This window comes from Primulina tabacum, chromosome 15 (assembly GCF_025594145.1).
Source record: "Primulina tabacum isolate GXHZ01 chromosome 15, ASM2559414v2, whole genome shotgun sequence".
Classification (NCBI taxonomy): Eukaryota; Viridiplantae; Streptophyta; class Magnoliopsida; order Lamiales; family Gesneriaceae; genus Primulina; species Primulina tabacum.
Window position 1 is genome coordinate 30,778,709 of NC_134564.1, and position 15,599 is coordinate 30,794,307.

Below are 15,599 nucleotides of genomic sequence, written 5' to 3' on the forward strand. Positions count from 1 at the left end.
CACATGAAACTTAAGCTTCTGATGGTAAGTGGAAGCTACAGTTCTAGAATCCTTCAGGGCTGATGATACCCCATAGATGAGCCCATTACTCATGGCACATCCTTAGCCCAAATGGAAGACAGGAACATCACGGGCTCATGTATTATTCTATAATATTAGGTTCGGGTGTGTAACTCAGGCATTCAATATATTATTTTTTAGGAGCACCCTTAATTGCTCCCTCCTTATATCCTCAGTCTCTGACTTGAGCGTCGGAGGGACTACATCGGGACACCCTCCCGGCCTTCTTCTAACGGTCTTCTTCGTGATTTCAGGCTCAGGGCAAATTCGAAGCCTGCAAGCATGCATCTGTACTAGTGGCATTTGCTGGAATCGGACCCTAAATCTCCCGTGAATATCAATTAGTTATTTCAAAAGGTTACAAAATTAGATTTTCAAATGTTATTTTATATTACGCAAGCTAAAATAATTTAAATGCTACCTTAAAAATTGTGTGTGTGTGTGTATATATATATATATATATATATATATATATATATATATATATATATAATTCTTAGTTCTAAGGGCATCTCCAACCCTATTCTCCATTTTTTCATTCTCTATTTTTCAAAATGGAGTATTGAATTCTCTATTTCAAAAATCTTCTCCATCATATATTCTCTAAATTTTGTAAATTCTTTATTTTTATATTTTTTATTCCAAATTATTTAACATAAAAATATTAATTATGTAATATGATATTAAACAAATTAAATTAAATGTGACTCATTTTTTAAAAAATAATTCATTTATTTTGACATCAAATTTCAAGCCGCATACAACATTAAAACACATACATGGATCGATATAATTATAAACTACACATGAAAGAAGAAAATAAAATATGGAACGCTCTATTGGCTTTGAAAGAAGAAAATAAAATATTACGGATGAACCCTATGTCTGTTGATGAATCATTTCGTGCATACTTGCTCAAAAAACAACAAAACATTTGGCAGAAAAGAGCAATGAAGAAATTGAGAATGAGGAAATTCTTATTCATACATATTTCCTACATATTACAAGTATATATAGAGATATCTCTAGTAATCTCTATCACACGTTAAAAATCTTAAGAATCTACATATACTAAAAATAGTTCTAATTACCTCCACTAATTTAGCATAACATATATACACAAGATATTATACACAAGAATATTCTTATATGCTCCAATACTCCCCCTCAAGCTGGATCCAAAGGATTTATGGATCCAAGCTTGCTCAACAGCCTGTGGAACTGAGTAGACGTCAACACTTTGGTGAACACATCAGCTAGTTGGTCATTAGAACGTACATATTGAGTGTCAATTAATTTGGATTGAACTTGTTGACGAATGTAGTGACAGTCCATTTCAATGTGTTTGGTCTTTCATGGAACACAGGATTAGCAGCAATGTGCATAGCGGCCTGATTATCACAAAAAAGTTTCATAGGAATGGAGCTAGGACAGCCTAGATCAATAAGAAGACTGTTAAGCCATACAAGCTCACATGTTGCGGAAGCCATAGCACGATACTCAGCCTCAGCGCTAGATCGAGCGACCACAAGTTGTTTTTTAATTTTCCAAGACACCAGATTACCACCAACAAACATACAATAACCAGTAGTAGAGCGAAGATCAAGTGCATTACCAGCCCAATAAGAATCGGTATATCCCATAATATTAGTGTGACCATTACGGGTCATGACTATCCCACGAACAATCGTGCCTTTCAGATACTGCAGGATTCGTTTTACCATGCCTAGATGTTGAATGGTTGGGGCATGCATATGTTGACTAACAAGACTAACTGCAAACGTAATATCCGGTCTCGTGATAGTCAAGTAGATGAGCTTTCCAACAAGTTTCTGATAATAGCTTGGTGAGTCGAGGGCTTTTTCTGTAGATGCAAGCCTCAATTTGCTATCGAGAGGAGTAGCAACGGGTTTGGTGTGTAATATTTCAGCATCTTGAAGTAAGTCTAAAATGTATTTACGTTGGTTAAGGAATAGCCCTTTGCTGGAAGCCGCCATTTCAATTCCTAGAAAGTACTTCAATGAACCAAGATCCTTGATTGGAAATATGTGCTGAAGTTTCGTTTTTAATTGAGCAATGGACTCATTATTATTCCCAGTAATAATGAGATCATCCACGTATATCAATACTACAAGTGTGTCAACTGAACCAAGCAAGACATAAAGGGACGAATCAGCTGAGCTCTTTTTAAAACCAAGAGCTTCAAGAGCGGTGCTCAGCTTGGCGTGCCATGCACGGGGACTTTGTTTCAAACCATAAATTGATTTATGGAGTTGACATACCAAGTTTGGATTTTCACTTTGAGGATGCCCAGGAGGAAGCTTCATAAATACTTCTTCCTCGAGATCACCATGCAAGAATGCATTTTTTACGTCCATCTGAAACACGGACCACCCTTTATTGATAGCAACTGATAAAAGAACTCGTACCGTGGTCATCTTGGCAAAGGGGGCAAAAGTTTCTTTGTAATCGACATCAAATTTTTGGGTGAAACCTTGAGCAACAAGGCGTGCTTTATGCCTATCAACAGAACCATCGGAGTTGAACTTCATTTTAAAAACCCAACGACTACCAACTGCATGTTTTCCAGGGGGAAGAGGCACTATAGTCCAGGTTTTGTTCTCAGCAAGAGCAGTTAATTCTTCAAGCATAGCTTTCTGCCAAACAGCCTGGGATTTGGCTTCATGAAAATTCTTGGGCGGGCTCCAGATCATTTGATATAGCCGTAAGGAAAGCTGTATGCGAAGATGATAGTCGTTGGTATGACATACAATTAGTGACATGGTACCTCACTGTGTGAGCAACATAATCTGCCAGTTTTGTTGGAGGGTGACGCATCCGCGGAGGATTACGTCGGGAAGATATTTGGTCACCTTGTGTATGGAAAAGACCTTGCTCGGGTGATTCTATAATAACTTCCCTGGAAGGAGCACTAGAGATATCCAAGCGATCATCACAGTTTTCTGAAGTACCTTGACTAGGATGTAGATCTTGAGTAGATTGATGACCATAATCAATGCTGGGCAAAGGAAATAGCTCGGGCAGCTTCTCCCCCTGACTAGGGGCCACAAAGTATGGAATTTGTTCAGCAAAACGGACATCTCTAGTCACATATAGTTTCTTGGAGAGAACGTCATAACATTTGTATCCCTTTTGTGTTTTAGAATAACCAAGAAATATACACTTAACAGCTCGCGGATCAAGCTTGTCACGATGAGTAGTTGAGACATGTACAAAACAAGTGCATCCAAAAACTTTGAGATGAGACAAATTTGGTGCTTTGTCCTGCAATACTTCAAGAGGACATTTAAAATCCAGCACTCGACTGGGTAAGCGATTCACAAGATAGGTTGCAGTAAGAATTCCATGAGACCAAAACTGTTTTGGGACATTCATTTGAAGCATTATGGCTCGAGTTTTCTCAAGCAAGTCACGATTTTTACGTTCGGCAATCCCATTTTGTTGAGGTGTATTGACACAACTAGTCTGATGCAATATTCCGTTAGAAATTAAATATTTTGTCATGTTATGAGACATATATTATGTGCTATTGTCAGATCGAAGAACTTTAATATGAGCTGAAAATTGAGTCGTAACCAACATGTGAAAATCCTTAAAGAACTCAAAAACTTCACCTTTTGATTTCAATAAGTACACCCAAGTAACCCTAGAAAAATCATCAATAAAGGTTACAAAATATTTAAATCCATCTAGAGAGGAGGAAAAAGGCCCCCAAACATCTGAATGTACAATCTCAAATGGTTGAGTAGTACGAGACAATGATGAGTTAAAAGGAAGCCTAGAGGACTTAGAAAAATGACATATATCACAGTCAAGTGTTTCTTTACGTAGGACTCGATTTATCTTGCTAAGAACATTATTTGAAGGATGTGCGAGACGACGATGCCATAGATATTGCTCAGTAATGGGAGAGGAAACATCTTGGAATCCCTTGGTAACCTGAGAGTTAGGAGAGAAGTAGTACAGACCATGCAAATGAAATCCTTCACCAATCATCTTCTTGGTGACGAGGTCCTGAAAGATGACCTTGTAAGGAGTAAATATAACTTTTGAGCGAAGATGTCATTTTATGAACAGACAACAACTGAAAAGGAAAAGATGGAACAAATAGAACATCAGACTCTATAGTATCTGAAACAAGTTTAATTTTGCCTTTACCCTTTACAGGAGCACTTTTCCCATTTGCTACAGATACCAGAGAATGTGTAGAAAAAGAACGAAATTCATAAACATGGGTTAACTTATTTGACATGTGATATGTGGCACCAGAATCAATGACCCATACATCATACAAACTATTAATTTCGAGTGCAATCAGAAAAGCAATATGAATACCTTGGTTGGTGTCAGACTTTGCATCAGCACAAAACCAGGAAAATGACTAAGAAGTGCGGCTGACTGATCTTTTTCTTGATTAATAGCTCTTCCTTGGATAGCTCCCTTACCATTCCTATCTTGTAAATAATTTGCGAAATCATTAAGTAAAGCAGCATGATTAGAAGAAATAGATTCAATGGAGTGTGTAGCCACATGTGCCTTATGATCAGGAATTCGTTTCTGGTATCCTCCGCCCTTCTAATCTTTGGAGAATTTGGGCTTCAACTCTGGGTGAAGTGTCCAGCAACGATTAATCGAGTGACCAGTAATATGGCAATGCTGACATTTGAGGTCGGGGCGTTTTCCCTTGTAAGACTTTTCTTCAGAGGATGAGCGAGTAATATACGCACGAACATCCGGAGGAGAGGGATTAATAGAGCGTGGCATGACTTTCCGGCGTACTTCCTCACGCTGAATGGTCGCGCAAATATTTTTGAAGGAAGGTAAATCGGTATTCATTAGAATATGACTCCTTAGATCCTCAAACTCAAGATTAAGACTCGTCAATAGCTGAAAATACGGTCCTCCTCTGTTCTCTTCCGCAAAATAGCTGCGTCAACTGTAGGAGGTCTATAAATCTCCAACTCATTCCACAAACTCTTCAGACTCCCTAGCAAACTTACGAATGGCTTCCCATCTTGATGAAGATTTGCAATCTCCCTGTGAATTTGGAAAATCCTGGCAAAATTATTTTGGTTACCATACATGTCACAGACAGCATTCCAAAAGTCCAAAGAAGATTCTGAATAACTGAAGATTTCTGCAAGATCACGCTCCATCGAGTTAAGAATCCATGACATAACCTGTTGGTCCTTTGACAGCCAAGCCTCATACTCCGGCGAACTAGATTCAGGGGATTTCAGAGAGCCATTAATGAATCCCAACCTTGATCTACCACCAAGAGCAATGGTAATTGCTCTCGACCATGGAAGGTAATTGAATTCATTCAACAATACTGAACTCAATTTTTGAGAGATATTGACGTCACTATCAACAATATCCTTCGACCCTCCAGTGACAACAATAGCATCCGCCATAATAATAATTAAGAGAAATATGAGCAGCGTGTAAGGATCACTGCTCTGATACCATGAAGAAATTGAGAATGAGAAAATTTTTATTCATACATATTTCCTACATATTACAAGTATATATAGAGATATCTCTAGTAATCTCCATCACACGTTAAAAATCTTAAGAATCTACCTATACTAAAAATAGTTCTAATCACCTCCACTAATTTAGCATAACATATATACACAAGATATTATACACAAGAATATTCTTATATGCTCCAATAAGCAGCAAAAGGGGATGGAGCCGACAGATCTTCTAATTTGTTTGGCCAGTTCTTCGGCGGAACTTCTCCATCCGGGTCCGATCTAGGAGAGTACTAGTGTTTACTCATCATTGCAGTGGAATAAAAATATGTCAATGTGTATTTTTGTATGATCGTCTATTTTATATGTTTTAATGTGAACTGTTTTTTATATTTTAACGTGAATGCATGTTTAATTTATCTCAAGTTAACTAATTTGATTTGTGTTCAAAAAAAATATGTAATGTATTTTTTCACAATCTTATTTAATTGTTATTTTCATTTGTTTTTTTCATCAAAATAATTCAATTACAATAAATAAATAAATAATAAAAAATGAGAAAACTTGAAATAAATTAAAGAATACCAAAAAATCATTAAAAGTTAATAAAAGTATTGAAATAAACATTTAAATATATGAAATGAATAAAAGAGAAAAAAAAAATTTAAAAGGGTGTATTTGCAATTTTGGAGAATGGCATTTTCGTAAATAATGTCATTCTCCAAAATATATGGAGATGCAGCTAGGATTCGGCATTTTTGGATAATTAATGTACATGTCTTCAAAATGGAGATGGTCTACAGAGAATGGTTGGAGCATGATTGATTCTCCATTTTCTCCAAAATGGAGAATGGTTGGAGTTGCTCTAAGAAAAAGATTACGCGGAACGCTTGAGATTCCAAGCACGATCATTACTAAAGGGAAAAGTGCACGGTAATAGGCTAGCAGCTATGTAGTTTTCTTTTTCTCTCTTTTTTGTTTTAATGCTAACCTAAATAAGAACTTTGAATTTGAAAAATTGATATTTTATGTTTGATATAGATTTCAATATATTTAGTAAATTCTTATCAAACTGCAGTTGGAATTCAGAAACTCGTTGGTTTTGAATATAATAGAATTGTTAGAAAATATAGAACAAACTTATTCATTTTTGAATTCAGCTACCTTAAATATGATGAATCCATGACTAAGAATATGGTCAAATTAAAAGGGACCCGTGAATAAATGGCAAAAACTTGTGTAAGACGGTCTCACGGGTCGTCTTTTGTGAGACGAATATCTTATTTGGATCATTCATAAAAAAATATTATTTTTTTTATACTGAGTATTGCTTTTTATTATGAATATCGATAGGATTGACCCGTCTCACCAATAAAGATTCGTGAGACCGTCTCACAAGAGACTTACTCATAATAAATTTATTAGCCTGTAAATGTTCTTCCTTGGATAATTTTACATACAAAGAGAGTGACTGCCCCTAATATATCCATCCCAAGATATATATGTAAAAGACAAATCAATATTCACAAGAAACTGCACAAAAGTTATCCGGATAATTTTGTGATACAAATTTCCGACTTGAGCTTACTCGTTTCATGCATTGCATACTTGTATAATTTTTTAAATTAATTTGATTTATATTCAAATAAAAGTAATATCATAATTATAAAAATTAACATCGAGTCATATTTATTATTTATTACATATTACAATTTGATTTGATTATATTCACATGATACATATACCATAATTGTGAAAACTTCGAAATAATGAATTAAAAGAAAAAAAAATCAATTAAATGTTTTAGCTGTGGAGTTTGAACCTACGCCTTCAATTAAACAGATGTCATATTCACTGACCTTGAAACATATATATATATTGGTTTTCTCTGAAAATGACCTAAAGCAGAACTCGAGGAATAGCCAAACCCCATATGCCAAATTGAGGGAGGCTTTAACTCAATTAATCCAATTACATGATTATGGTATCACTAGCAATTTTAGTAATATTTTAAAATCCAAAAATCTCTAGCAATTTTATTAATATTTTAAAAGAGAATTTTAGCGAACAAAAGTGAAATAAATTAGTCGCAAAATAATATATTTGATTTTAATAAATTCGAGTAATAATAATAATATACTAAAAGTTTAAGAGTAGATCTCTTGTGAGACGGTCTCACGAATTTTTTTTGTGAGACGTGTCAACCCTACCGATATTCACAATAAAAAGTAATACTTTTAGTATAAAAAATAATACTTTTTCATGAATGACTCAAATAGAGACTCGTCTCACAAAATACTACCCGTAAGACCGTCTCACACAAGTTTTTGTCAAAGTCTAAAAACTTTGACGAAATACATATAATTTATAATTAAACAAGATTATTTCAATAAATTAGTCATGAAAGGAAAATAAAATAAAACCTTGTTAATTAATTAGTATAAATAATGGCTTGATATTTTACCTTTCCCACATAATCCTTCGCCCGCACCCACCATGAGGACACCCACATTGGTTGGTTAATGGATGTTAATAACACATTAACACCCATTAATTTTCGCCCACCAATGTGGGCGCAAGAATTAATAATCTTGGCTGACATGGCAGCCAAGAAATTCATCAGAATGAACGGCGTTATTTCGAAATTTGCGACGGTTTTTCGTAAACCATCGCAACTTTGCGACGGTTTTTCGTAAACCGTTGCAAAGTGAAAAGCGTCTGTTTTTTAAAAAAAAAGGTCGCTATTTGCGACGGTTTTTTAACACCCGTCGTTATGTGCGACGGTTTTTCAAAAACCGTCGCTAATTATCACCAACGGCTATTTTCAAACGGCAAAATTATGCACCAACGGCTATATTCGAAATTACTCATATATATACTAATCAATTTCTACAAATTCATCCCACAAATCTGAAGCTAAAAAGAGCAAATATTTGCTTAAGGAATACGAAATCCTTTCGAAAGACACTTCACAAATGACGCCGGAGCAGCTTATAGCTCATGAACATCTGTGTGACCAAATTAGAGAGAAATGGAATATGTAATTTTCGATTGATGTAATTCTCTTTTCAATTATCGTAATTCGTTTTCTTTGTATTTTGTGTTTTTTTTAAAGAGATTGTGTTGAATAATATTTTAAATAAAAGAGTCCAACTTTTTTTTCATTTCTTAATAATATTTTAATGAATATTGGAATTAAGTTATTTTTAAAATAATAATACTATTTATTTTTAGTAATATTTGTTGTAAAATTTTAAAAATATTAGAAAGATATTGAAATATTAAAAATAAAAAAAATGAGTAAGTGGACACTGGGACTCATAAATAATGAAAGTTGAAATTAAATGAATGTAGGTGTGTGTTAATAATGGGAAAGTGTTAATGTAATGAATATGTGGCTCGTGGACCCCATCATTTTTTATGAGATGGAGAGTTATTAACATGGATTAATTCCGACGGATGCAGATGCCCTGATAAATTCAAACCAATTTTCTTGCGGTTGGTTTTGAAATTAATGGATTAAATATCTCCATCCAAACACACATTTACAGTGTGATTTAAATTTGTGTGAATACCAAGAAAGTCAAGGGGAATATCAAAAGTGATCAAAATTAAGCTATTCATAAAAGAGTTCAAATGAAAGGAGTCTGTTGCCTAATTTATATGGATATTGTCCTCATTGTCGTCATTAAAAAAACATTAATCTTGTACGAGTGTCCAAACAATATTTTCATTGTCCATCTTCGAGGTGGCCCTACATGGCACTGGATGAACGCGGACACCCTTGGATCTTTTGGTGCTACATCGCCCTAAATAACTATGACTAGATCCAACGACCTCAATGTATTTGATGCTATGTGGTCCATAACTTAATATGTGGACGTCATGACCCCAAATGTATGGAAACCGTTGGATCTTGCCGTATGCCTGATCGACTCAACCGATATCATGCATAATGAAATCTAAAAAAAAGAAAAGAAATAATACATGTATATTACGTACAGACTGTTTTTTGTTCACTCGTACAAATACAGTAACAGTACCTGCTGAAAATTCTAATGCTACACCACACCTGTATATCTAGAGAGAAAAAATTCTTCATGCTTCAATTTCAGAACGAGTGGGAAAGTCAATGCCGTGAAGTGCAGGTACTCTCTCCAAATCTTCTTTCGAGAACAGAGGAAACAGCCAAAACACCTTTCTATTGCCAAAGACCTACATGGATGGGAAAAATACAGCAATAATACTGTGAAAAAGATATCGAGACATGTAAAATTTCCAACATTGGTGATTTTCTATGTTTCTTGGATGTTCATTTGCACCAAATAACACATATCTAAAAGGTTTATGTGACGATTATCCAGAGCAGAATTTTTTAACCGGTAGCTAATCAATATTGCTGATTTATCGGAAAATCTCATGGTATGCTGAAGAGATGACATGTTACTAGAATTTCAGAGTGCTTTTTGAGGGGTGATGTTCATATGACTATGATTCGTAGTTTCGACAGTTGCAAATTAATAGAAAAAAATGCCAATATTAAAAAAGTAGAGCTAAATTTCATAGAAAAGTCAAGTGACAATATCAGATGCTTCCGACCTGTTCGATGTTTTTTCTCCATCCCAAATCATATTTCCACCGTACACCTTTTTGCTTCTCATGAACCTGAAACATCAGATAAAGAGCTGAGAGCAGTCAAATGCAAGTGAGAGCTTAATGCAATTCAAGAAAAAGAGCAGATGAAACAAAAAATAACACATACAAAAGTTCAATGACATGGAAGTGTGATTTTAAGTATTTACTGCCAAAATACAACCTAGCAGCTATACGGCGATTGATAGAAGAAGACAATATGAGAATCATACCACATAAAAACCACAAAAGACACATTTTTCCGAAAAGAAAGTGGCATTTCAACTTCAGTAGGCATAATGGCCAAGCATGAACCCGCAAATCACGAAGAGTGGACTACGACCAGAAGAGGGGGGTGACTTAACAAATTATGCTCAACTTCAGTAGGCATAGCTGCCAAGCATGAACCCATGAATTATGAAGCGTGGAGTATGACCAGAAGAGGGATGGTAACTTAATGCACACGCGATGCATGTGAATTTTTTTAAAAATAATTAAATATTTTGATTTAAGTCATCAGTGATATGTGCTTTTTACTCCGTGCACCGATAATTTACTTTTTTGAAAAAGGTGAGATCAATCAGAAGTTCTTTCTAAAATTATATTTCATATCACTTTAAATTGGAAGTTATTTCCCACCCTATACGTTTTTCTCATGTTCAAATGATTAAATTATCTAGGGTTAAATTAGTAATTTACTTTAGTCATACCAAGAGACTGGCAATCCCTCAGACCTTCACCACCCTCCCCTTTCCTCAAACTCAATCTAACCCTGATAATAATATTTTAAGTACCAAGTAATTGCAGAAGAATCCACGATAAATCTTTACCTCGACCGACGTCGTGTTGCTGAGCACCAACGATGCATGCATAACAACGAAACAAAGAAGACTGAGCGCAAAAGCAAGATTCAGAACTGCATCAAGGTACGCTCTGTAAGAAGTAGGAAAGGAATGAGAAAACAGACAGTTGGGGATACTAAGATGATCTCGATGGAAAGAAAAGTTACCAAAGGCCAAGAAAGTGACAGCCAGTTTCCCAGGTGAGCTCGAATGATGTTTTACTCCTCGAAAGAAATTTATGAAATTGGGAAGCAGCACAAGAGTATTCAGCAATGTCTCCAGAAAAGTGTAGAGCTATAAGACGTTATAGGTCATCAATTTAGAATCAAACATTTTGTTAGAGGATTTGTTTCCAAGTCAATTATGCCAAGGCTTCATAAATGTTGCTTGATCCTCTCCCGAGGAAAATAAGTATATATGAGATCCCTCAATAAATGACACATGTAATTTCCAAAATTAAATTGGACTATATTTTATTTGTGGACAACAAACTTTTCACAATACCTAATATAGAGATGAGAGATCTCACCACAAAAAGAAGAAAGAATTTGTAGTTTTGAGCCCCAACACAGTTGACAACCCATAAGCAATGATGATCCATCTTAAGAACACATCGTTGGCCTGCAAAACCGACAGCACCATATTTAAAAGTCGAGATGATAAATAATTTTGTGTACCATCTAGTGAGAATCCGAGTGGGTAGCATAATTTACCACAAACGGTTACTAGATTGAAAAAACTGTGGTGATATTTAAAGTATGACGGTATAAGTTCGTGTCAGGTTAAGTTAATTGTGCTAAAACAATTTTATAAAGGGAAAATAAAATGCCAAATGTTCATTTCATGCTCACTCGAACCTACAAAATAACGAGGAAGGGGAATAGAGGGTAACTCAGAATTTACAAATATATGTCCATCAACAATGATCTTAATAATAGATCACAATTATTGATATCACCAGACATAATGAATCCAACAAAAAAACAAATTAGTGATCAACATGATAGAAGATAATAAAAATTTGGTCTAGAATGTAACCTACTAGGTGAATCTTATGATGGTCCATTTTCTAATGTTGGAAAAAAAAACCAGCTTACAAATAGAGCAATGATGGCAGCGTGGTGGCTTGCCATTTTGGCATCGATCACAGTAGCCTATTGGTTTTCTTTCCAACCCCTGCGAAGTATTCGTGGTTGCTGAGTTTGTGATCACCACCGAAATTGAAGATACTACAGAATTGTCGTCCTCAGCAGAACATTCTGCTGAGGCAACATTTTCCAGTTAGCAGGAACTGAACCAGGATCCTTTAGGAGAACCATAAAATAGCTCCACGACAATAATACAAGCTGCAAAAGTGATCAGCACTCAGAAGAGATTATACAGGTAATTCATCTAAGTAACAATGGGATACATTTAATCTACTGTCATGCAAATACTTAGTTGAACCACTTCTTTTCGCTGGAGCCTCAGTTAATCTCTTATTACTGTATCAACACTAAGTATCTGCATCGATGGGAATTAACATTAAACTATCCATACATTGAACATCAGCTTTACTGCTGCTGCTCTTTATTATATATTATGTTATTGTGTGTTAAAACTGAAATGCTGCCTCAGTCTCGATACCTTAATTAGCACTCTTGACCTTAAACATGTCATGTTGCTTTCTATTACTTACTGCACATGCAACATAGAAGGCATGACATGACAACCATGATTTAATGGAATGCCGTGATAATGGACTGAATGGAATGTGACGGCTACCACTGTTCAATAGTTCCATGCTGTAAAGTGTAGAGCATGAATCGAAATGAGTCGGCTGTAAACAGATGAAAAGGACATGCATCGATATCATGGTTGTCAAAAGCACAAGGCGCATTAAAACGCTCACGTGTCTTGGGGCTTAAAACTCATAGTGAAGCGTATGCTTTACGAAAGCGCGATACAAAAATATTATAAAAAGATAAAAACAAAATCAATTTATTTTAAAAAAATATGAAACATGTGATATCAAATATTAATCATCATCATTTTCATCTTCCAAGTATCAAATATTAAAATGTGAGCGCAGAAGATAAAGGCGACGTGGGGCAGAGGCAACGAGCGGCATAGAAAACAAGATTTTAGATCTTCTCCTGCTCTATTTTTTAATAGATATAGGAAAAATCACACTTTTAGTGTGCTATTTCTCATCTGTAACATTTTTGAAAACAAAAAATAAAAACTGTTCTTCTATGAAGCGCACAAAAGCACGTGCTTGCAGGATGTGCGCTTTGTGCTAATGCGTGCTTTTGACAACTATGATCGATATGGAATGGCGGAGAGTCAGTTTTAGAAAAGAATATTAGTCAAAAGGCGAAAAAAGTGAAATATGATGAAAAGAAAATAAATAAGAATAGGACAGAGAGATAAGAGAGAGTAAAAAAAAAGCTCATGCAATACAAAATAGGTAAAAAAAAAAAAAAAGCTCAAGCCATACAAAACAGGTAGCAATATACTCAATATTATAATCGGTGATGGAATATAAAAAAGTGTGTAGCGATCTGTCAACTAAACAAGAGTGATCGAGAAACAACTTATGGTTTCGTACATTCCACCACTGCACAAGTTATTAGCAATACATACCATATTCTAAATCGTTATGTTATATTTGTAATATCCGCAGGTGACATTCAATATAGAAGAAGTATAAATATCTTTTTCAAATTATTCCAGTGCTTACAAAGTCTATTGGCTTTGATAAATTATGATCATGTTTCCACTAAATAAATTTGCAACTTTACATGTTTTGATATCTTTCGAAAAATTTCAAAAGAATTTGTAACAGATGTATGAACACCTGCAACCATTCCATTAAATCACTATGGAACTCCGCGGTCACCGCAAAATCCCACGCGGCCATCCCTGTGATATATAACCACTACAACAGCAAATTTTAACCTAAAGAAGGGCTCAACGATTAAGATAAGCATGACAAAGAACATAACCTAAATTTAAAACAAACTGTTGACAAATCTATGGCAACAAACAATTCGCAAATAAAGGGGTAATGATTAATGAAGTTAAAAGTACAATTACCAGAACATGAAATAGAGCGAGCAGCACAACAGATAACAAGGTCATAGCTCCGCCATCGAGGAGGTGCGGGCCAAGGGTAAGCACAACAACGGCGTCGTATGAGACTCCGATTATGCCAAATACCACAATAATCATAAAGTATCCCAGAGACTTCAACGGGGAGCACATTCTGAAGAGGTTCAGATCCATTCTGATACCGAATATCCTCGACCCGATCGACGGAAGTACTAAACGGTGTGATCTCCGGATTGTAACCAGGCGTCGCAAGATTTGTGGAGCCAGATTTTGCGCATTTCCTCACTTCGCCGGAGCAAATGATGGGTCTCTGGGGGGATATATTTCCCGACAAGTTCAGCTTGTATATGATAGAAAAGTTAATGGGCTGATTTTTTGAGGGCTTTAAAGTTAACTAAGATGCTATTTCATGGGCCTAAAAGAAGACCATACAAAATTTATATATGTAAATATTTATATTAGAATATTTTTTAAAAAAAATTTACGTTGCATGTGCATATTTCGCCTTCCGTGAGTATGGTTTCATTTTGCATCAATGGAACCTTCAAAGAATGCTTTGAAGACTGCAAAAGACGTTTTCTGGTTTATATGTTAGATATAATTACTGGGGAAAACTCATAAACTGCAGAATCTATCATGCTAAATTATTAAGAATTTGACTGAAAAACTTAAGTGGAGACGTACCTGAAACCATGTTTCTGAATTCTTTAGAACGTGCTTTGATCTTCCAGATCTACGCGCTCTTTCCTTGAGAGAAACCTTTAGTTTTCTCATCTAAAATATTTTCTTAATGGAGAAGAGAATAGGGAACTTGATAGAGCGTGATATGGGGACTATGACCCATATATATACATAATATTTATCATTATCTTCTGATATTTCTGTTTTAGCACATCATAAAAACAAAAATTACACTTATGTCTCTACACATTAAAGGCCCACAACATATTAGATACATTAAAGCTCAATAACCTGAAATCTTACTTGATTACTTTATTTTGAGTTTAACTTAATAGACAACCAACAACGCATAATTATTTACGTATAAGCTCGTATAAATAAAATTGATCTAACAATCTATCACTTGAGTTATATGTGCAACCTTACTAGGGGTATTCAAATTTCGGATAAAACCAAAAAAATTGGCCGAACCGTAAAATTTGGTTTTTTTTTTGTTCGGTTTTTTCGGTTATTTGACCGGTTTCAGTTTCGATAGTACGCATTTTCGGTTTTCCGGTTCGATTTTCGGTTTTTTTTAAAAAAAACGAAATAATCGAATATGTGATAATTCTTTGTTCTTTTTATTAAATGGTACTTCGAACATGTCCTAACTTAAAATTAAAAATAAAACTTAAAAATAAATGAATAAATAATAAACTAATTTATTTAGGTTTTGAGATTGACGTTTGAAATTGACGATTCTGAATTTTAGCCACACAAATCAAGATTGGAGAAAAAGGCATTGCTTCGAGCC

At 35.0% G+C, this 15,599-nt stretch overlaps 1 protein-coding gene across 1 annotated transcript; it reads right to left on the reverse strand.

Moving 5' to 3' along the window:
- Positions 1-9,521: 9,521 nt before the first annotated feature.
- On the reverse strand, positions 9,522-14,496 carry LOC142527550 (putative protein S-acyltransferase 12). Its single transcript, XM_075632386.1, is given in 8 exon segments — positions 9,522-9,773; positions 10,158-10,223; positions 11,021-11,106; positions 11,200-11,326; positions 11,562-11,653; positions 12,130-12,280; positions 12,283-12,378; positions 14,111-14,496. Coding segments are annotated over 8 exon segments (924 nt in total). The 5' UTR covers positions 14,300-14,496; the 3' UTR covers positions 9,522-9,656.
- Between the last annotated feature and the right edge of the window lie 1,103 nt (positions 14,497-15,599).